Here is a 24,101-nt window from a genome sequence, read left to right as displayed (position 1 = left end):
CAGTAGTGAAGTTGAGGGAATTTTGGTTAATGTATCTTTTAAACACACATCTCTAGGGCAGGCCATTCTTGGTTTGTAATTAGGACATTTTACCCATTTCTATGTAACACCGCTGGTTACTGGTATGCCACACTGAAACAACGCACAAAGCAACAGCACCAAAAAAATAGAAGAACCAGTAGATCCCACAGAACAAATAGATCATGTGGATTTCACTGCGGTGTAAAGTCTTCCTAGTGTTCTTGCCCAATTGTTTTAAATGATCACACAAAGAGATGGGTAGTTTGCTGTGATACTTATTATTTACCTGCTGCCGTTTGAAACATGACAAATTTAGTTGGGGATTGGTCCTGCTTTGAGCAGGGGGTTGGACTAGATGACCTCCTGAGGTCCCTTCCAACCCTGATAGTCTATGATTCTATGAAATGAGAGTACCTATTTGGAGATTAACAACTCTGATCACTTGTGCAGTTCCTGTATCGCCCTGCCCCTTCTCCAACCCTTGACGTTTCAACTCACCTTCATCTTAGCCCTCATCTCTCCCGCCTGTGCATGCTATAGCGAACAAGGCTTCAAAAATAATACGATTATGTGATCCAGACCAGTATAAATCTACCCACCATGACACACAACCAAGTTTCTTTAGGAAGTGATTTTGCCATTATACCTATGGAACTATGTGAAAGGCAAAGCTGCACCATTGCATCCTTAGCCTGCAGCTTCACCCAGACTGGAAGAGCAGAGAAAGTCCAAGAAAATGACACACTTGATCTAGATCAGCAAGGCTGAATTTCACGCCTTCCAGTCTTGGTCGATACCCCACTTATGCCTTATTTTGAGCATTGAGGCGTGACATTAGGTGGCACACCTGCTGTATGCTGCTGTTCTGCACGGGGTGAGTTTCACCCTAATGAAGTGTCTCCTGCTAAGTGGTTCTCTAGCCACGGCGCTGGTCTGTGGTGTAGTCACAGTGGAGGCGCAAGTCTCAGTGTTCAAGCAGTGAAGATTCCAGTCATTGGTAGCCCCCTACAGGGCCCTCCTGAGGTCTTCTGGTCAACTCACCTAAACAAGCCCAAGATCCTCGCTGCCCCCTTGCTGATTGCTTTTTCTGGTGTCTATCCAACAGTGATTTAATTTGAAGACGACACCAAAACTGGAGGGGCAGCAAACACAGGCGAGAAAACCAAACTGCAGAGAGGGACAGTGCTGTTATTACTTTTTAATAGGGCTGTTGATTAATCACAGTTATCTCATGTGATTAACCAAACAAAATTAGTCGCGATTAAAAAAATTAATCGTGATTAATCGCACTTTTAATTGCACTGTTAAACAATAGAATATCAATTGAAATGTATTAAATATTTTGAATGTTTTTCTACATTTTCAAATATTTGATTTCAATTTACAACACAGAATACAAAGTGTATAATGCTCACTTTAGATTATTTTTTATTACAAATATTTGCACTGTAAAATCATAAACAGAAGAAATAGTATTTTTCAATTCTCCTCATACAAGTACTGTAGTGCAATCTCTTTATCACAAAAGTGCAACTTACAAATGTATTTTTTTGTTACATAACTGCACTCAAAAAACAAAACTATGTAAAACTTTAGCTCCCACAAGTCCACTCGGTCCTACTTCTTGTTCAGCCAATCACTAAGACAAACACGTTTGTTTACATTTGCAGGAGATAATGTTGCCCTGAAAGTGAGAACAGGCATTTGCCTGGCACTTTTGTAGCTGGCATTGCAAGATATTTACGTGCCAGATGCGCTAAACATTCTTATGTCCCTTCATGCTTCAGCCACCATTCCAGAGGACATGCTTCCATGCTGTTGATGCTTGTTAAAAAAATAATGCATTTATTAAATTTGTGACTGAACTCCTTGGGGGAGAATTGTATGTCTCCTGCGCTGTTTTATCTGCATTCTGCCATATATTTTGTGTTATGGCTGTCTCGGATGACAACCCAGTACATGGTGTTCGAGTTAAGAACACTTTCACTGCAGATTTGACAAAATGCAAAGAAGGTACCAATGTGAGATTTCTAAAGATAGCTACAGCACTCGACCCAAGGTTTAAGAATCAGAAGTACCTTCCAAAATCTGAGAGGGACAAGGTGTGGAGCATGGTGTCAGAAGTCTTAACAGAGCACAGTCAGATGTGGAAAATGAACCACCAAAAAAGAAAATCAACTTTCTGCTGGTGGCATCTGACTCAGATGATGAAAATGAACATTGTCAGTCTGCTCTGTTTTGGATTCTTATCGAGCAGAATCCATCATCAGCATGGAAGCATGTCCTCTGGAATGGTGGGTGAAGCATGAAGGGACATATGAATCTTTAATGCATCTGGCACATAAATATCTTGTGACGCCAGCTACAACGGTGCCATGCAAACTCCTGTTCTCACTTTCTCCTTAAACAAGAAGGAGAGAATGCCTGTTCTCACTTTCTTCCTAAACAAGAAGTGGACAGTATTATCTCCTGCAAAGGTAAACAAGCTTGTTTGTCTGAGCGATTGGCTGAACAAGTAGGACTGAGTGGACTTGTAGGTTCTAAAGTTTTACACTGTTTTTTCTCTTGAGTGCAGTTACTTTATTGTACATAATTCTACATTTGCAAGTTCAACTTTCATGAAAAAGAGATTGCACTACAGTACTTGTATTAGGTGAATTGAAAAATACTATTCCTTTTTTCTTTTTTACAGTGCAAATATTTGTAAATAAATATAAAGTGAGCACTATATACTTTGTAGTCTGTGTTGTAATTGAAATCAATATATTTGAAAATGTAGAAAAACATCCAAAATATTTAAGTAAATGGTATTCTAATATTGTTTAACAGAGCAATTAATCGCACGATTAATTTTTTTAAATCACTTGACAGCCCTACTTTTTAATCTTTTCAAGTGCTCCAATTACCGTGGGGAAAGTGTAGGCTTGGGAGATGGGCAGGTCAATCAGAATCCCCAATTTAAGGAGGGAGCCACATAGAGGAAGGACTGTCTAGTTGATAAGCCACCAAAGTGGGACTCGGGAAATCTGGGTTCAAATCCCAGCACCGCCACAGGCAGTTTTTATCACCTGGGGCAAGTCACTGAATCTCTCTAGACTTAGGTCACCATCTGTAAAATGGGACAATGGTACGTTTTACCCACCCTTAGGTTTTGTCTATTAATACTGTAAGCTCTTTGGGGCAGGGACTGTCTCTCTGTTTAACATCTAGCACAATGGAGCCCTGATCTGAGCTGGAACCTCAAGGTGCTAGTATAATGCAAATCAGAGCTAATAACTAACAACAGGACCCACTGCTCTAAAGTGACATTTGAGAGCTGCCCGTGATATACAGAATTAAAACAGAACAAGGTGAAATATCCCAGCCCTGCTTGCACTCGAGGTAACTGGCCTCATGAATCAGACCCATTGACAGTTCCAGTTAGCACAGTGTGAATGTGAGTGTAATTATCCCCTTTGGCGTAGTCTTGTCCAAGATACCAACCCACAAAGTACAATCATTGCATCAGAGAGATGAAATCCCAACGTACTTTCTTTGCTGCCGATATCCTGATATGTCTAGAAGGGATTTCCGAGGGAAAGACCTGAAGAGTTTTTGCACCTGCTGTTTCCATGACAACAATCTTTTCTTCTGGGTCTCTGTAAATGCCTGCCCCCCAAAAAAAAGGAATTAAAAAAAAGATAAACATCTTATGGATGATGCAGTTGGGTATAAAAATAAAGAAAACAACAGGCAGTTAACATGCACCCGAAGTAGAGAGCTGAGCGAGCCAAGCTTCAGGCTGCAAACACACAGAAGCCCTGATTGGCAGGTTTAACTCCTAGAAGAATTGGCTCAGCCCATTACACTTTTGAAAAAGACAAACTGAGCACCAGGCCGTTTCCTATGCGTAGCTCTTTCCGATGAAATCTTAAGAGCAAAGATCCTGCTGTGCCTGGGCGTTAAAGATCCCATGACACTTCCTGAAAGAAAACAGGTTTCCCTGGAGTCCTGGGTCCTAATTTCTGCTCTCGCCATCACTGTGAGGCATGCTATACCACTGCCTGGCTGCCCACCGCCCCTACGATTCAGTGGTACTGTGTATGTGTGAAGTGCTGTGGGTCCGCCAGGATGACAGATACATAAAGGTCCGATACAATTATTATTATTATTGCTACGTCATTACGGATGCCAAAATGCACAACAGCTACAAAAAAGTCCCACTGATACAACAAAGTCAATTCTTTTTACTTCTTTTACTGACTTTTAATCAAAATTCATGTTTATTTAAAAAACAGAATAATTAGCGAAGTACCGAATGTTGCCTATGAAAAGAAATTCAGTTATATTGGGGCTTAGGGACAGATAATGGTCATAAGTATTTCATGAGGGTTTCTTCTGACCTTAAAGTCTATGACTCAGATCATAGTATGTATATAAAATTCCCTGAGTGCTCAGTTTATTGATAAATTCATGTTCCTGATTGTTTAAAAGCTACGCTCTAGTGAGCAACTTGCATTTTCATCCCCCAGTGCAGACCCTAAAATTTTCAAGAAATCTCCAAAAATAAACACAAACATCCGAGTTCTTTAAAAAAACCCCAACCTTTTAAAGTAAGTGTTCATGAAAGGTGCTGGCTTGACAGCCCTGGGAACTGATGGCTTCTGGCTCAGATACTCAACAGCTCCAGTGTTAGCGTTTTGCAGTGCAACGTTCCATATGCTGTCCTGACAGCGTGGCTTGGCTGGACCTGGAGGGACCTTCTCCCATGATAACAACAGAGCAGAATCCTCAATCTCCTTATTGACGGGAGCTGCCAGCCAGAACCAATTGCAGTGGTTTCTGAGGGGTGGACACTTGTTTCCCAAGAAATGGATTGAGACCTTCCGTTTATTTTCCATTCCATTTGAGGTTTTTATACCACAGTCTATTTTACTGAGACCAAAGTGCCTTGAGATTATAATGGCATTTGATGCTACTGCCCCAGGTTGGAGTTAACCTGAGTTTGGCAGTGGAAGTCCCCTTACTCCACTACCAATCTCCTGAGCCATTTGGGCCCCCAGAGCTCCTTACACATTATTATGTGACTGTTTTCATGTGCATGCCCCACGATAGCAGAGACCGACAGACAGTTATTAACTACAATAAACATATTTATGGGCAGCTTAACCAATAACGATCAATCTACTTACCTTGCATCCTAGTGATATTAACATATTCTTACTTAACGCAAATGAAAAACACTGCAGACGTGTTGCTGTGGAGCAACTCACTTTAGCTCTGGTTGGAAACCAATGAAAAACTGTTCGCTTTGGGAATACAGGACTCAATCAATGTTTTCTCTCCAGTGTCTCAGATTCTGACCTCTTTTCAATTCTATCTAGAGAAAACTGGGCTGGGTTTCATTCCTGGCTCTGTCACTGACCTTGCTGGGGACCTCTGGCAAGTCAGTGTGCCTCTATGCCTCAGTTTGCTCAACTGTAAAATGGGGATAAAGATACCTCCTTTGTAAAGTGTTTTGAAATCTATGGCAGAAAAGTGCTAGCTACACAAGAGCTAAGTAGTGTTGTTATTACCTGTCACACACCCATCATCACGGGATCTGAGCAAGAAGCCTATCCAAGATTCAGCTGCACAAATCACCTCCCCCTCCGGCAGCTAAGACTATGCTCCTCCTTTCCCAAACCCTTCACTGGCTTCCTATCACATGGCACATCAAGCTCAAGCATCCAGTCCTCACCTTCCAGGCTCCCCATTTATATCTCTGCTCTCATGACTTTCTGCTCCCTCAGCAGTACTCAGCACTACCTTCAGGAGTACTGGGCACCATTTCCAACCCTGGTCCCACCCCATACCTCAGAGACCAGGCTACATTATGGAATCAATGTTCTCCCCCCTCCAACCTGGCAAGGAGCCGAATGTCACAAGCCACTCCACAGCTCCTACTCTAGCTGTTACAGGGATGGCTCTGAAGTGTCTGGTCATTTTCCCGGGCTACCTAGATGGTGACTTGCCACACGGAACCTCACAAAAACCAGTTACTAACCTTTCTGTAACTGTTGTTCTTCGAGATGTGTCACACACATCCATTCCAATGTGGGTGTTTGCGCACCCCAAGTGCAGCCACCAGAATTTTTTCCCTTTGTGGTATCCGTTGCCTTGGCTCCAGCGCCCTCTGGTGTTGCACACTCATAGCACTGGTATAAAGAGCCCTGCCGACCCTGCTCCCCGTCAGTTTCTTCTTGTGACCACCTCTGACAGAGGGTGGGTTTTGGAATGGACATGTGCAACGCATCTCAAACAACAGCTACAGAAAGGTTAGTAACTGTTTCTTCTTCCAGTGCTTGTACATGTCCATTCCAATGTAAGTGACTTGCAAGCAATTGCCCCGGAGGTGGGTTTGGAGATCAAGGGCAGGCTAAATGTAATGCGGCCCCTCTGAAGCCGGCATCCTCTCTAGCCTGCTGTGTAATGGCATAGTGCGTTGTGCAGGTTGCCCCCCTGCAGATGTCCTGAATTAGAATTTTTGCTAAAAAAGCAGCAGTGGAGGCCTGAGACCTTGCAGAGTGAGCTGTTAAGTGAGCAAGCGGTGAGATGTTCGCAAGGTCGTAACATGCCCTGATGCACCAAGTGATCCACAATGAGATTCTCCACACAGAAATGGGGAGAACCTTTCATTCTTTCCACTATCAACACCTGAGTGGATCCGCAGAATGCTTTGGTCCTTTGTATGTGGAAGGCCAGGGTCCCGGCATGTATCCAACAAGTGGAATATCCTCCCTGTTTGCATGTGGTTGCGGGTAGAACACTGGCAGAAAGATTGCTTGACTGCAATGGAATGGTGAGACAACTTTTGAAAGGAATGACGGGGGTGGTCACAACTGGACTTTGTCTTTAAAAAAAGACCATATATGGAGGTTCCAAAGTGTTTCTTCTTGGGGACCAGGGAAGATGACCAGTGCCAAGAGTTCTGGGTTGTTGGAGGCTCACCCTGCACTGAGGCTGAGGTACTCAGTGCCAAGTCTGAGTGCAGCTCCGAGGCCGGTCTTAAGGCTGTCTCCAAGAGGACCTTCAAACGTGCAGCACGGTTCGGTCCTGCTTATTCCGGGGCTTAAAATCCCTGCAAATTTGGCAGTGGTCTTTCCTATGAGCTTCCCCTTGAGGCAGCTTGAGTGAGGGTCGCTGAAAGGCACAGACTTACTGCACGAAGTGCAGAGCTCGAAACTCGTTGACCGACGCAAGCCCCGGCAGTGGGATGGTGGACAACTCTGCTATCTAAGAGCGGAGGTGTCCAAACTAATGACACTAACTACTAAAAACGACACAAACTATTTACACTGCATTTGTCAGAAAACCACTAAGAGAACCATCGCCTAAGTGATGAGGAGTTCCAGCCGCTGTAACAGGCGGTAAGAAGGAACTGAAGGAGAGCAGGGTCGACAGGGCCCTTTATATCAGAGCTATGAGTGTGCGGCACCAGAGGGCACTGGAGCTGACCCAAGAGCTACCACTGGGGGAAAAGATTCCAGCAGCTGTGCTTGGGGTGGGCACCTACCTTGGAATGGACACGTGCAAGCACTCGAAGAAGGAGGTATGTGTCTGAAGTATGAGGGGAAAGGAACTGCCCCTTTCCTCTCAAGGTCTCCAGCTGGAATCAAGCTTTGTGACTGAAAACTGTCCCCAATCTGATGGCGGTGAAGTAACAAATGTGACATGAGTTTGGGGCTCTCTCCCTAGCTCCCTGGGGACCAGTGTCCACCAAAAAAACCCACCACTGTGACAGCTGGCAGTCATTGGCACCTCGGTGGGCAGTCTTAACCCCACAAGAGCTGAACAGAAATGGAGAGTGAACTATCCTCTCCCCCATAAAAGGTGGTCTTTCCAGGGAAAGGTTTAGCCACACTGGCTGGGTGGTGTGGGGAATTGTGCACAACCACTGCCTGTGCTGGGTGCGGTCAGAGGGTAAAGAGAGGTCCGTGGTCTCTCTGCCTCTCAATCCTGCACCTTTCACAAGCTCTACATTTTATGTATAATATGCAAGGAAAAATCTGGGGCTTCATAGGGCATGGAGCATCTATCCCCTCCCACCCCTACTTTGCCTGGGAGGAAATGCTGTTCCACTTAAGACATTTCTTGAAAATACCAACAAGCACGTCCCTTATACCACTGCAGCCAGAGCGGTGTAACACTGTTTATATCACCCAGAAAATGAGTTTGGAGTTGCACCCTCCTGTGCAGCTGGGATGTGCCCAGCCAGAATCACATTTCAAAGGCCTAGTCACATTCTAATAAAAGCCTGATCTTTCTTTCTTGGTGATTTGGTTAATCTCAGAAATATAAAGAAAACAGGGGGGAAAAGACTAGGCTAGGATGGATGCAGTTCATAATGCTGCATTGACTTCAAGACTCATCATGAAGCAATCAAGGGGAAAAAAATCTTGCTATGTCTGGAAATACTTGAATAACTAGAGTGAAAGGAGCTTTTCATGTGATCTCCTTGAACTTGGACTCAGGTGGAAGAGGTCTTTGTACACTCACATACTAGCAGCTTTGGTTATATTTAAACTATGTGACTGGCTCAGACAGAACCACTGCTGAGCTGGGAAAGCAAACTAACCACTCACTTCATAGTAAAATAAAATTTCCTAGTGCAGCTGCAGTATATTTCAAGTGGCAAACTGTAAGTTGACAATGTATGCTGACAGGTCACTACCATTCACTGAAAACTCTTGGCAAACTTGTAACTATTGTGGATAGACGCATTCTGGGAGAATAATGTTTGTTTTTTTAAACCATGAACGTCAGTGACTTCCCTTCAGAGCTGGAAATTTCTGTCTTTGTCCCGGATTCAGGAAAACCCTTCAGAGATTCCAGGCCACAACAGACCATTGTGATCATCTTGTCTGTCCTCCAGTATATCACAGGTCACAGAACTTCTTCAGAATAATTCCCTTTGAATTAGAGAATATCTTTTTTTAAAAATCCAATCTTAATTTAAAAATTACCAGTGATGGAGATTCCTCCATGGCCCTTGATAAATTGTTCCAATGGTTAATTATCCTAAGCAGATACTTAGTGCTTTCCTGAATCAGAGCCTTTGTGAGGATGGGAAATGCCCAAGATTCAGCGGAGAGCTCTATTATTTAGGCAATAGCTTCTCACATGGTCACAGTAAACTGGAGGATTCAGAACTCTGTAATTTAATCCTTTTTTCTCCTAGCATACTGTATATACTTATGTTTACATCAGTCAACGTACTTTTGCCAAAATGCTGCCACTCATTTTCCTGTAGGATAGTACAGATTTATTAGTGATTCTAGACTCCACTTTTATACACAAGTGACCATGTAAAGACAGTGTAAACTATAGATCTTTTGACACTGGAAAACATTTACCGATCCATCCAGATCTCAGATGTATGTATGAATCTTGCAAGTTCAGGTGCAGCACATATGTATACAAGGTACTCCTGGGGGAATTCTGCACTACTGCTCACATGAAGAATGAATGTCCCCCGCAGATTTTTTTTTCCTCTGTAGAATATAGATTCTGCTGGAGAGGCACTGCAGTTACACCTTTCGCCCACCAGAGGCTGCTATGGTACCAGAAGAGATGGCAGTTAGCCAGAGAGGCTGCTTTCCTCACAGTGGGGTCAGGTGAGGAGGCACCAGACGGACAGAGTGGGGCATGCAGGGCTGCTGGGGGGATCACAGATTGGGGTTCAGAAGAGCTAGTGGGGGACAGACTTGGATGCAGGCTCAGGAGCTAGTGGGGTGATGGCATTGAGCCAGGGGCTGAATGGGAGGTGGGCTGAAGGGCCACATGGGGACAGAGGGTAGGGAGGTGCAGGGCCACATGTGGATGGGGGAGGGGGCTTCAGGGACACATGGGGATAAGAGCAGATGTGTCTGACTGAGTGGCAAAGGTTAGGGGTCAACCAGGGTCTGCATGGGAGAGGCTCCCCAACTCCCTCACTATCACTCTCCCCCCCAAAACACTGTCCCATACTTCTCCCACCTGCACCCAATAACCCTCCAGGTTCATTCCAGGCTCCTTCCCTCTCCCTCAGCTTCTCTGTTACTCCTGAATCCCCCCAAGCCTTTGCACTGCTTCTGAGGGGTGCAGGAAACACAGCTCTGTATTGTAGTTTAGATGAATTACTCAGAGTTCTGTATTCATATGCCTAGTAAGGAATCTATTTGTCAAAAAAACATTTCCTAAATCTTTTTTTCCCCGTCTGTATTGTTACAGACATACTGGATGACAGTCATTTGAAATAAATTACCAAAATAACTGAAACTGGTGTGATTATATTGTGTTAGTCTGACATACAAAATATACAGAATTTTAAAATATTCTGCACAGAATTTTTAATTTTTTGGCACAGAATTCCCTCAGGAGTAACAAGTGCAGCAGGAACTTGGTACACATAAGGGGATAAATATACACAGCAGGGTTTGTGCCCTAGATCTATGGCATATGGAGCTCAAAATATGTTTCAGTCACCCTGAAGGACACGTGGTAAAGTACTGTACCTTTTACAGAAAGTTACAGTGCAAAATAAAAATCCATAAACAAGCAGCTTTCAGGAAGAGGCACACAGACTGGTAGGTGCCAAATCACAGAACGTTTGCTACAAAATAGAAGCTGGAAATGCTGAATGATAGTTTAGTCTCTCTGCTAGAAACCCCATGCACATTCATCCTGGGTTTTTCTGTCATCCAGCTGTTGATCATAATGTCACAAGCACCATGAATGTCTCAATTCCAGTTCTTTGATGTTGTACAGGGACATAGTGACCTACCCTTCTGTGCACCACATTGCATTTACAGTCTGCCACAGTCAGAATTACTATTAATACTCCCAAAAATATTTGTGTTAGAAACCAAAATGTTTACATAAACAGAAACTTTGGAAACCGTTTCTAAGCAATGAGAACAACAGTTTTATAAGATCTGACACAACTCACCTCATGAATTAGACATTTGTCTATGAGCTGTAAATAGGAACTTATATTCTCCTCATCAGGTCTGGAAACTAAAAGTTGTGTACATACTGCAAACAAACAAACAAAAAAAAAAGGACAGCTAGCAAGACACATGGTGACCAGGAAACGGGACTGAAATCAATGTGCTGTTTTTAAGAATGGTCTTAAACTTCCATTGCAATTGTCTGAAATGAGTCATCAATGGAGCACTTGTGTATAAAGACACCCTTTTACAATTCCAGCCATGCCCGTCTATATTTAGCCATTTATATTTGCTCTTGGTTACATTGCTGTAAATCCAGAGTAACTCCGTTAGCGTTATATTTGTGCAAATTAGCAGGAACAGAGTAGGATCTGGTTCCCCCTATCTTATCCTATTCTCACATGTGAAAGACACTGTCACACAAAGAGTGTGGTGTTAAAATCAATTGCTTCCAGGGTCAAATTCTGGTCTCGCTGAAGTCAATGGCAAAATTCCCACTGATTTGACTGACAGCAAGATTTTGAAATAACGCCACAGAAGTGTGTGCAAATTAACGTACAGAATAAGATGGTGTATGCGTTGGGGGAATTTACCAAAACACTCCCACCCATTCTAACCCTGGCTCAACTGAACTGGTGTTAAAGTCCGTAGGAGCTGCAGAATTCTACAGCCAGAACTGCCATATTAGTTAAAGCTGCTGGAAAGCAAGCAGAACCAAAACAACTGGTCACAGGAGCCTTCTCTGCATTATGGCTTCCATCAATTTTAACCCTCATGGTGACCACTACATTTCCCCACTGTTCAGAGAAGGCTTGGGAGTGTGCCTCCTAACAATGCCATTTCCCCAACTTCTACTGATAAATCTCCATACCACTCAACTTCATGCATTATGGAGGTGGTGGTCATGGTACCAGAGTTAGCAGTGAGGTCTGATATGGGCTTAAAATGGGGCACAAAGAACCATTTTTCTCAAGGTAGATGGCCAATCAGTGTGAAATTACACACTGGGCTCAATTTTCTGCCCTTTGACGTTTCTGTGTAATTTGTATTCATACATTTTAAACAGAAAGTGCTGGAAATGGACTGGGGCTGACATTTCTCCATGGAAGTCTGAGCCCTTTTTTTGTGTGGATAAACTACCCCCCGCCGTCCCCCCCCAAAACACCGCCCCCCCCGTTACCAAACTACTCCATTCTCCGCCCAGCAAGCTGCTACACAGAACAGTCCCCACCCAGTGTTGGGAGTGGGCAGTCTGAATTACCCAGGAGCGGTGAAGCTCTGAGTAAGTTATGCAGCTCCTCCCAAATGAGTGTGAAGAGAACCTTTCTAGCACCCCATCACGTGCTCTGTATACACCACTTTTATTACCCAAAAGCTATTTTAGGAACAATTTAGAGATGTTTGCATAGTTCAAAAGTGAGGCCCCCATCCCTCGTAGATATTCTTTTAAATCATTCCTCAGTTTTAGAAACTAGTTTTGGTTTGTAGTGGCCATAGCAGGACAAATTCTCTGCTGGTATAAATGGGCACAGTGCTGTTGAAGTCAATGAAGCCATTTACACCAGCAACAAAGGATTCTGCCCAGTATGATTGTTCCTCCTGTATTTCAAAGTGCAGTGACAGTGCTGGGGCAGGGACAGGCAGAGGCCAGGGGGCAGGGACAGGCAGAGACCATGGGTAGCACTCCTACAGGAGCTCAGACTGCTTGGGCAATCGGCTTTAAGACCCCAGTTCAGCAAAGCACTTAAGCATTTACAGTCAGGGCCCAAGACACCAAGGAAAGTGTTTTAAAAAACCCAACCCTCCCACAACTTGCACATTAAACGATGCCGGTCCCAGGCGCTCTTGCTCTATCCGTGTCACATGATCACGGAGCTAAAGGAAGCAACTGCTCTGGACGTGCACTCCCTCGTACTGCAAGTCGGGGCTATAAAAAACTCCACAGGCGTACGTGGGACCGGTGAGCAGCAGGGGACAAGGGCTGTCAACGAGAGCAAGCAGCCAGACCGAGGGTAACCCCAGAGCAGCCACTCGATTCTAGGATCGTGCACCACAAAGAGGAAGATCCTTCCACGGGCTTTTAAAATAATGGTGCACACTAAAGGCTCATTCTGATTCAAACTTCCAACATACCTATTTGTATAGGGCTCAGCTGTACCTGCTAGGGCCGGCCTAGTTATGTCTACCCTGCACACTAAGCCTGGGTCTGTGGGATCCGCGCTTGTGGACTCAGGGGTTCCAAGCTCATGCCTGAACATCCACACTGCCTTGTAAACCAGGATTTACACTTGGTGGACCTGGTCTCGGAGCCGCGCTAACACGTCCATACTGCGCCATTCCGACTCATGTCTGCAGCTTGACCTGCATCCACACTGCAAAATGATAGGGCTTGGCCCTGAGCTGCAGTGGGACTTGGACTCTGACCCACCCCCGTCACAGGGTCCGGGGGGCTTGCTGACCTGAGTCAGACTGATCTGTGTGGACAGAAAGGGGGCTTGTTCTCGGGCTCAAACCAGAGTCAGAGCCCAGGCTTAGTGCGCAGTGTAGACGCTCCCCCTAATGTTGGAGGTGGTGCAGCAGGCTCAGGAGGGTTTGTGACTCAGACAGGCATAACGCCTTCCGGAGCTCCTCAGCACCCCGGAGAAGGAAGGACCCCCCCAGTATAACGAGGGGCAGTGAGCTCACCTGCCTCTATGGCCAGCCAGCTCTACTGGCAGGGGGAGAGAGTAAGGCTACTTCCCCATCTCCTCCTGACCTCACCTTTTCGCCACCGCTAGCCATGAACAGCGTGTGAGCACATGTGAATGATGGCAGCATGGCACAACGGGACTCCGGAGAGCTGGGTGCAGTCCTGTCTCTGCCGTGTCCCCTTGCATACATCTTCCCTAATTAGACTGCATGCCCTTTGGGGCAGGGACTGTCTCTCTTACTAAGTGTTGGTACAGCTCCTAGCACCATGGGGCCCTGAGAATATGATGATGAGTGGGACAGAAGGAGGGTGGATGGGGACCAGAGCTGCAATGAAATAAACGCTGTTCTTAACTATTCACTCCTAACAGAAGGAGTAAGGACAATGGGAGCGGCTGACCTTTCCCCATGACTCTTGTGAACTGCCCAGGAAGATCCCCTTCGGGCAAAGGTGCCCCTCCAGACTCGCCCTCGCAGCCAGGCAAGTGGTGCTGTTGTATGCACCCAGAGGCAGAGTCCTTGCAGTCAGACCCTTGGCTGTCCGAGCCGATCAGAGAAGGCAGGTGGTGGGAATCCAGGTCCCGGCTCTGCTCGTCTGTGTTTGAGTTCTGGGAGCAGTAGGCTTTGATCGGGGTGAGGATCATTTGGTGTAGCTCCTGCAGTGGGATGCGCAGGTTGCCACCTTCCAGGATGTCCTGCAGATTCCAGACAACAAAAACGATTAGCAGCTGGTATGTCTGCAATCTCAATATGCTGCTAGCTGCCCTGAGCTCAGCCATGCTGCCTCAGCTCAGCTGGAACACGAGGACATTGCTTCCAGAAAAACAACCTCCGCAGAAGCCTCTTCTATTGTTCCTACTCCAGGACTTACTTGTACTATGTGGTCCATGTTCAGTAAGTTGGTCCATTTAATTAACTGAGGCTTTCACAGAACCATTTTAACAGAAACAGGTAAGAACTAGAACTTAAAGTCTGAAGCCACCTGCAACCCCCTGCCCAGGGCTGCCTCCAGGGTTTTTGCCATCCCAAGCAGCAAAAAAAGCCGCGATCACGATCGGCAGCAGCTCCACCGCGTCACTTTCTTCTTCGGCGGCAATTTGGTGGCAGGTCCTTCCCTCTGAGAGGGACTGAGGGACCTGCCACCAAATAGCCGCCAAACAGCCTGATGTGCTGCCCCTTCCCCTTGGCTGCCCCAGGCTCCTGCTTGCTGAGCTGGTGCCTGGAGCCGGCCCTGCCCCTACCCCATTTTCAGGTGTGTGCGTTCATATTTGAACTCCTGAATCTGAACCCACCCCATGAATCAGATGGGATCCAAAACAGTGTAAGTCTGGCGTCCAGATCCAGTGCGGATGCAGCCCAAGAGAGGTGAAATCCCATGAGAACAGTTGATCTGGTGAGATTCCCACCCTTCAAGAAAGCAGAGACCTTGCAATTTCCACAGGAATCACATGAGAGCAGCACACGAGATTTCAGCGCTGTCTACCCTGCACAAGATTCAGTCTCTAACCTAACCCTATCCTGGCTCTGGCCCTCAGTACTGCCTTCTTGGCCCATGTCTGGCCCATCCACACACCTAAAGCCCTTCTCCAGGCTCTTATCAACTTGTGTCTTCAAATGCTGCAACACGCTTCTCTCTGGACTTGACAAATGCAATCTTGCCCTGCTCATCTCCACTCAAAATGCTGCTAAGTTCATTTTCCTACCTAGTCGCTTTGACCATGTCGCCCCTCCACTGGCTCCGCCTTCTCTAGCATATCAAACATAAACGACTTGTCCTCACTTGCAAGGCCACGCATGGGCTAAGCCCAGCTGATCGCTTGGATCTCATTCGCTGTTGAAAGGCTGGTTCCTCCATGACGCCAAACTCCATCACCCACTTGTTACATTTTCAAGCAAGCGCCTTCCTGTTTTCTCCCATGCTGTCCCTCCCCCTGACAGGAGCTCCCTATAAACATCCATATCTTCATTCTCCTTCAAACCCCGGCTTGCTTCACAGTGGTTAGGCTGCTGGTGCCCTGCGACCACTGCCTGTCATGCTGACCCATACTGTCTCATTGTCCTCCCCGTCTGTTTCTATCACTAGGTGTCTCTCATCTTACACTTGGGCTGGAAGCTCCTCGGGGCAGGGACTGCCTTTTTGTTCTGTGATTGTACAGCACCTAGCACAACGGGTGCTGGGAGGTATGGTAATAATAGTATCACCACCAGATATGGTTTCTCAGCTTTGAAGTGGCTGGGGCAGTATTACTGTAGCCGGTGTGTGAAGACACGGCTGGTCTTTGGGTCATTTCTGGTGAAGGAGGAGTGATTGGAAAGGGAGATATTTCACTGGAATACTCCAGGGGTGAAATCCTGGCCCCACTAAAGTCAATGGGAATTTTGCCAGTGGAGCCAGAATTTCACTCCATATTTCAAACACGATCTTAACCCCCCCCCAAACATTTGTATTCCTTCCAGTGGTTCAGAATGAAAAATGTTGCCTTTCTTAAGCCCATCAGACTGCATATGTGTGTGCGTCACAGCTGTTCTTCCGCAGTTCAGGTTCAATCCTCCCTCCCTTCCCCAGGGAAACGCCAGCGAGGAAGGCGGGAAGGACTGCATCTTGTTCTTAATATGGGCCAGACTCGTCTCCACTTTCTCAGGCTACCGGGTCCCACTCAAACTGCTCTTGAGGCATCGCTTCCGACACAAAACCAGAGCAGACAAGCTCCCGGGGAAAGCGCTGTGGAGGCACATATGAAAGATACATTAAGAGAAAGCACATGTGGTGTCACCAGCCAGCCTGAGCTGTGGGGTGATTGTTTATTTTTCCCATCACTCTTCACCATCTGCACTGCTGGCTCCACTGCTCTGAATTACATGGAGTCGGTGTGCAGCTAGTCGGGGACCCACTGTGTTAACCCAGTGCAGCTCCTTTACGGGAAGAAGGAAACATACACAGGAGACGCTTGCCCAGAAGATCAAGTCACACACATGCTCCTGGTTAGTTAAAATAAAGGAAGGAAAACTTGAAAACCAGAGACGCATGCTCCTAAGTAATACAGCCCATGGCCAGCTTTTACTCATGGCCCCACTCAATCCATCCTCAGAACCACAGCCCCAGAGTCCAGGCAAATCCCACTGCATCGCTAGCAGTCAACAGCAAACCCTACTATTTATCCCATCTTATTGGATAGCCGGTGTAGCTCATTGTGTCAGCCAAATGCGGGTTACATTCCTGTAGTAATGACTGTCAATCAATACCATATCTCAAGCTTCATGAAGAGGAGGGAGAAGAAAGGCTGTGACATTGGCTAGAAAACACATCCACAAAGCAAACTCAATCCAGTCGCCTGTCTCTTGGATGTAATGATTGTTATTAATGTCCAGAGGGAGACACGGCTTTACTAACTCCTACAGTTCCAGAAATAAAATCCCGTAGTTTAAACATGCAAAATAAAGTGGTGAGCTAACCAAAACACCAATAAACAGCAATGCGTAGCATAATTATTGAACAGCTCCTAGTCCGAGGCTGTGCATAGAATGATCGATGCAATATAATATAACAGGGAAACAACAAACAGCGTCTTGTTGGACTGAGTTGATACTGGCGGGTATGCTATGCTGGTGCTTTTCTGATGACTCCATCAGTTTCAGTAGAACTTAAAACTTTCATTACAAAGAACAAAAAAAAGTTTGACCTCTTCTGGCTGCCAAGAGAACCTGCTGAATGTGAACTGACGCAGCGCTGCTTTCCTGAGTCTTCAGCCAGCCAGCCTAGAAAACTCACTGTGATAGGCAAGTCGTGCTCCTCCTCTGCAACTGGTTCTGCTGAGAAAGAGGGGGAGGGCAGGGCTGTGGGATCCCACCCAGGGGTCTTGTACCCCATGCATGCCGAAGCTCTGCTCACGGGGGCTCTCTCCTCCACAGTGTATACGAGGGAACAGAGCAGCAGAGGGACCTGCAGGTGATCATGTGGCTTCATCTGCCATGTGTCACACGTGAGGGGTGCAAGTACTCGTGACATGAGTGACGTGGAGTGGCATGCCCTGGCTCGCACAGGGTACGTCTACACAGCAGCTGGAAGGGTGTGTAGACACACACGTGTGTGAGCTCTGCTCGAGGTAGCACACTAAAAATAACAGCGTGGCTGAGGTGGGACGGGCGGTGGCTCAGGCTAGCTGCGCAAGTGTATAACTAGGGGGTTGGGCACGACGGTTCTTGGGTCGCTTGCCTGAGCCACCGCCTTGGTTGCCATGGCCACAGTAGTATTTTTAGAGTGCTAGCTCAAGCAGCGCTAGCACGTGTACGTCCACCCAAGTTAGGAATCATCATCCCCGCTGTTGGGTAGCCATAGCCACCGAGGGCGGGCAGGCAGGGTCAAGGAAACGGCGGAGCAGTGGCTTCAACTCCAATTGGCCAGGCAGTGCCAGGGCATGTACGCTGTGCTAGGTACAAGTTACAAGCTCCTGAAGCTGCGGGGAGAACCAGGAGGCAGCTTACGCCTCTGTACAAAAGCCAGGCAGTGCCAGGGCATGTACGCTGTGCTCGGTACAGGTTACAACCTCCTGGAGCTGCGGGGAGAACCAGGAGGCAGCTTACGCCTCTGTACAAAAGCCAGTGGGCAGCCTGCTGACAAAACGCAGTGGTGGGTACAGCATTGGGTTTGTGATACAATTAACCAGATGTGGCCAAACCAACAAAGAAAATGCTCAATGAAAAAGACGCACTATATGGGAAATACCCAGCAATAACCCAAAAGGACTTTATCTGAGAATTAATTCCTGGCTATTATTTTAATTGAAAAAACAGCAGAAATAACTTACCCTTTCTAAAGACTTGAGAAGATTCTGCCTCTCTTTCAGCTTTTGGATACTGATGACTATTTTGTGCCTTGCACCTTTGGTAACATTCTGTGAAGATACAGTACAATGTGACATTAACATCTCCACCAGCCAGCAGGATGCACAAAAATCCTTTCTTTCGTAAGTGAAAAGGGCTGCTGTTATTTCGAGAAACCTCTGAATTCAGGGATTATCAGAGAGGCACAGGGTCTATGGAAACAGCTTAGAAACCCTTTGAAGATATCGATTTCTCACTAGCTTGTGCACCCTCCTTTGGAGTGGCAATATTTATAAGTGCTCACAAGGGACGAAAGGTCTTCTCAGCGACTTAAGAAAAATGTTTTTAAACCCAGTGTCAGGTCTGGGAGCAGAACTGCAGCTCTCGGTGACAGCACATGGTTTTCTGTGATTCAAATCAAACAAACGCTTGGCCGAAAGTGAAAAAGTTGCCCTCTGCCACCTGCTGCCTTTGTTCCCAGTTTGTTTGCAGTTGTTCCCAGTTCTCTCGGGAGCTGACTCGGCAAGCCTTACTCTGGCTGAGTAGAATGTACTGTACACTGACACGAAGAGAAGGCTCGCTGACTCTAATAGGATCTCTTGTGTCATTAAATGTACAGTGAACCCCCCCACACACACCCCTGAGCAACGCAAGTTTTGCCAGCATAAGTGCTCGTGTGCACAGCGCTGTGTTGGCGGGAGACGCGCTCTACTGACATAGCTACTGCTGCTCCTTGAGCTGGTTTTATTCTGTCGACGGGAGAACTTTCTCCTGTCAGCATAACGCAGCTACACAAGCGATCTTACAGCGGCACAGCTTGTAAGTGTAGACATGGCCCTAGTGAAGGCTCTAGAAAGTTTAGAAGGGGCTGAAGAAATTGGAAGGTAAAAAAAAAGACCCTGTCAAAAGTCAGCTGAGCAGCTGTATAGGCCTTGAACCCCAAAAGACCACAGGATCCCTCTCCTGCAATGAAAGTGTTACCAGACCATTAATTCCATCAAACTTTTGGAATCATAGCTCAGAGGAAAATAGAATCCATTTGCAACATGGGAGCAGCATTCTATATATAAAGATGGTAATCAGATCTATTTATCCCAGGGATAGCATGGAAAGCAATCTATTAAGGAGATTTTTAAAGGAACAAATAAGTCAGTCACCAAATTCCCGTTGATTTTCAATGGGTGTTGGATGTCTGAATGCCATTTGTGCCTCTGAAAGTGTCCTCCTTAAAGTTCAGTGGTAAAAGCCAGGGCATATCTCCCATTGACTTTGATGGGACTAGGATTTCACCCTATGACTCCGCTGAGAAGCTTTTGGCCAGGTCATTTTTGGGTACAATGTGTGGTTTGCTCCTCTCCCTCAGCATGGTTCTGGCATTTTTTTGCAATGTTAACAAATGATGCAAGGTTTTCAGGGCAACCTATCAACAAACTGAACAAACAGAACGTTTTAATCGTGACAACACTAGAAAAAATGCAACGTGACTAACTGTTTCATAGCTAATTTGAGACATACTTGTGCCTCGAGCTGGCATTCGGTAAGTGCCATCATTTCTTCGTATGTCATCTGGGAGAAAAGAGCTGCATACTTGTGCAGGCGGAGACTCTTCAGCCAGGCAGGAACATCTGCAGCACAAAGGCAAGTCGACAAAATGCCCTGTTATTTAATGACACTATTTAACAACGTAAGATAAAATCAACAACAACATGAGGAGTTTATTAGGCAATGGATTCCTTGCGTTTTCCACAGTACTGTTGTACTGATGGCTCCAAAAGTTTTATTGCACTTTGATGTTAGCAACGAAGGCTGGAACGTGCCTAAGGATATACGTCCCAAGTTCCCACCGCTTTCAATGGGGTTTCAGATGTATATTCATTGGCAGGATCAGTCCCTTGATGTGGGGCATTTCCTATTAGATTTGATTGCTGTTTATGAGCCACAATGAAGTCGTTTACTGTCATTTGAAGATTCTTCTTAATTCCCTGTTCACATTGTTTTTAGATACTAGTGTTACATCTTAGAAATATATTCACAGCACTGAGACAAGGCAGAGGAGGTGACATGGCCTTTGATCAAGAGTCAGGACCTACAGGGTTGCAAACCTGGCAAATACATAATTAGACTCAGGGCCGGCCTTAGGGAAAATGGTGCCCTGGACAAACTTATATTTTGGCTCCTGCCCTTAATGCTTCCCTCAACGCCCCAGTGCCTGCCAGGCCTGGGCAGCCAGGTTAATCCCCTCCACGCCCTCATGACAGCTTGACCTTGGCTGAAGAGCTGAGTGGTGATGGAGAGCGCTGACATCACCATGCCCCAACCCCATAATGGCCCCATAGACACATTGAATGGGGAAGGGGCTCCTGCAGTGCGGCACACCCCATTGCAGAGCTTTATGGGGCCACTGTCCCCTCCCACTGGGGGGAGCCCAGATTCTGATGGTGCTGGCGGGAGCAGAGAGCCAGCCCCGCGGGAAAGCAAAGGGCAGACCCGGGGGAAACTGAGCTCCATGACCACATGCGCCCATCCGCTGGGCGCTGCTCTGCATTGCTGCTGCTGCCCGCAGCGCTCACGCCCCCTTTGTCTTGCTGCTGCTGCCGCCTCAGGCCTCTTCTGTAAAGAGGCGGCATGTCTTCTTGCTCCCCTTCTCTGCCTCACCCTCTGCTCCTTCCCTCGTTTGCATGGCACAGGGTGGCCTGTCTCCGCTCACCACTCTTCTTCCTCACCCCCCCAATCCCCCTTTCTTTGCCTCTCTCTCTCCTGCTCGAGGAATCGCTAGCTCCTGAACAAAATCCTTTTCCTCGACGTGCCTGTCCAAAAGGTCTGCAGCCCAGGGTCCCATTGGGGCCCCCTGCCCCCAGACTCTCCAGGCCCCAGTCCTGCTTCACCACAGCACCCCCTTGGGTGGTCATCCACCCCTCAGACCAGCCCGTAGAGTCATGGGGTCGACTGGCGCTTGATCCAATACTCCCTGAAGTCTCCCTGAAAGGCTTCCATTAACTTCAGAGGGCTTAGGACCAGACCCCTTTGGTCACTGGGGATGGGCATTATCTACATATTGAAATAGCTGTCGAAGCCCTAAATGAGGGCTAAGAACTCATAAAACTCCACTGTTGCACAATGAGAAACCAATGCCCGGATGGACCCCCTATTTTACGCGAGCGCAGGGTGCATCTACACGGAGCTTGTGTTGGCGTAGTTACATCAGAGTAGCTACAATGCTGTAAATACCCCCAGGAAAGGGAGGCCCTTCATTTCTGTATTTTTCTGGACTCTGAGAAGTTAGTAAGTGAGTTTTAATGAAAATGAGCAAAAGTATCTCCACAACCACTTATGCTCACACACACATTGATTGATGAACAGGGGGAAAAAGTTGAAATAACCATTTAAAATGGTATAAGGAATCTTAATTTTTTTTCTATGTGGAAGAACCACACGCTGTCACAGCTGGGTGTGTAACAAAATTCAGAAGTGTAGCTTAGTATCAAATCCAAACTCCATCATATTACCTGAAACATGCTTCCTTCCCAGTTCTAGTCTGTGGTACAACATCCTACAGCCCTGGTTCAGCAAAGCATTGAAGCACATGCTTATGTTCCACTGTTGTCAGGTATATACCTAAGTACTTTGCTAAGCCGGGATGAATTTAAGCATGTGCTTCTGGCTACACATACGCTAAAATGCGTTGCTGAATTGGGGCTAATATCAGAACCTGAATTTACCTATTTTTATTTTAGCATCATGTGTCCTTTTAGACTATTGACATTTCCAACAAACACCCTCTTTACAGAGTTTTTGACAAAATAAAAGGTTGTGGTGATTTCTTATTTTACTGTATTTTTTTTCAAGTCACTTAGAAATGGTATGGTTATAATGGGCGATGGACTAACTCCCAGATCAAGCAATAAATGCACATAGAAATGGTAGGTAAAAAGCCACTGTGGGAGGAGGATACTTAGATCTTTGGGGATTGTTTGCAGTCTATTCCTGTCAAGGGTCAGGGTGAGCTCATCTTCCAAGATTCCCCACCCCCGACACATATCCAAATGGCTCCATGTCACTATGACCTTCCTTTGGGAAAGGAGGGCTGGACAAATCTCCCTCTGCAGAGGTGTTCGGTATATTCCTGGACTGAGACACTAAAGTGCTCCTCCTACAAAGAACCTGGCACACGCTCAGCTCACAGCAGCCTGGAAGCTGGATGGACTTTTGCTTTGATCCTTCAATTACTGAAATCAATGGCAAAACTCCCATTGGTCTGAATTGGAGCAGTAAATATTTGGAGATATACCTATCTCATAGAGCTGGAAGGTCATTAAGTCCAGCCCCCTGCCTTCAGTAGCAGGATCAAACACTGATTTGCCCCAGATCCCTTAGTAGGCCCCCTCAAGGATTGAACTCTCAACCCTGGGTTTAGCAGGCCAATGCTCAAACCACTCAGCTATCCCTCCCCCCCCAACAGCTGTGCAGCGGCTTTGCAGCATGTTGGGAAGGACTCCTCCTTACCCTGGTTGCTTGGACTATTCGCTAGAGTGCGCTAGGCCCTTCATGAAATATTTCTCAGGAGGTTGTAAATTACAAAGGCATGTTACAGCTGCAGACTTTAACCAGTTCCAGCAGCGTCAGAAGGGCATGTTCCCACAATCTCAGACTCTAAGTCGTGATTCCCTGGGCTGAAAGTTATCTAGTGCCGGCTGTCACTGGGTTGGAAAGCCTTGAAGTATGTTCCTTACAAAAATGGTTATGAGACGCTCAGTTAACCTAACACTGCAGAAAGATTCAGTGGGGTGAACCTTCAAATGCAGCCACCCAAGTTAGGCCCACACCCCAGGTAACTTTGTGCACAAACACATGAAGAGGCACATACAAATACAGTGTTTAGGTGCACAATGGACAGAAGAGCAACCTAAGCTCCTTCACTTGACAATTTCGCCTGATATGTCGAACCCACCCCCTGCCTCCACTGGAACAACCATCTCGCAGCACCTTCCTCAGCATGTCATACCTGTGTAGCTATTTCTCCAGATTTGGGTACATAGAGAAGTTTACCATGTGTTCGGTGCGTTAGCCCCCCCTTTGAATGTCTTAGTGAGAGTGTCCCAGCATCTTCCTGCTTGACCTTGGCTCTTGCACACAGAGGAGCTGTTTGCTGAAGGTCTCACCCCAAACTCAATTCAAAAGGAAACAGAGGAAATGCCAAGTAGCCCAGTCAGCAGTATTTAGCTCAAGTTCCTTGGCCTCAGTCACCATCCCAGGTCATTTAAATTAAACGACTTAAATGCTAGATTTTGAGAGCTAAGGAAGAAAATGATAATTGCAGAGCAAACACGGGAGCCAGGTACACACCAATCCTGGAAGTCTAAAGTAAGCACTATTCCAAAAGCCCTGACATGCAACCGTTTTACAAACAGTCCTGTTGGGCCCCTTACCCCAACTGCAAGCTGGAGCACAGCAACAGAAAGCCTCTGGTTTCTAGTGTAAATGGATGTAACCCAACCCAGCATGAGCACCTGTTTTAGATAGTGGAGCCACATCTGTCCCCATGCCCCCAGTGGGCATCTGTCCTCAGCATACGCTGCCAGTAAAGCATGTTGGGACGAGTCAGGACGAAGGTTCCAGCTTGAG

General features: G+C 46.5%; 1 protein-coding gene across 6 annotated transcripts in view; it reads right to left on the bottom strand.

Annotated features, from left to right (window-relative positions):
- The window catches only part of SAMD4A (sterile alpha motif domain containing 4A), a 207,407-nt gene that overhangs the window by 18,144 nt on the left and 165,162 nt on the right, over window positions 1-24,101 (bottom strand). For all 6 annotated transcript variants that reach the window (XM_045013681.1, XM_045013682.1, XM_045013683.1 and 3 more), the window contains 5 exons: window positions 19,995-20,104; window positions 18,464-18,550; window positions 14,059-14,353; window positions 10,970-11,055; window positions 3,551-3,669 (listed from right to left, as the gene is read on the bottom strand). In XM_045013681.1, the coding sequence (XP_044869616.1) occupies window positions 3,551-3,669; window positions 10,970-11,055; window positions 14,059-14,353; window positions 18,464-18,550; window positions 19,995-20,104 (697 nt within the window). The remainder of the gene's footprint in view (window positions 1-3,550; window positions 3,670-10,969; window positions 11,056-14,058; window positions 14,354-18,463; window positions 18,551-19,994; window positions 20,105-24,101) is intronic.

The sequence above is a fragment of the Mauremys mutica genome, chromosome 4 (assembly GCF_020497125.1).
Source record: "Mauremys mutica isolate MM-2020 ecotype Southern chromosome 4, ASM2049712v1, whole genome shotgun sequence".
NCBI lineage: Eukaryota > Metazoa > Chordata > Testudines > Geoemydidae > Mauremys > Mauremys mutica.
This window is presented reverse-complemented; position numbering and strand designations above follow the sequence as displayed.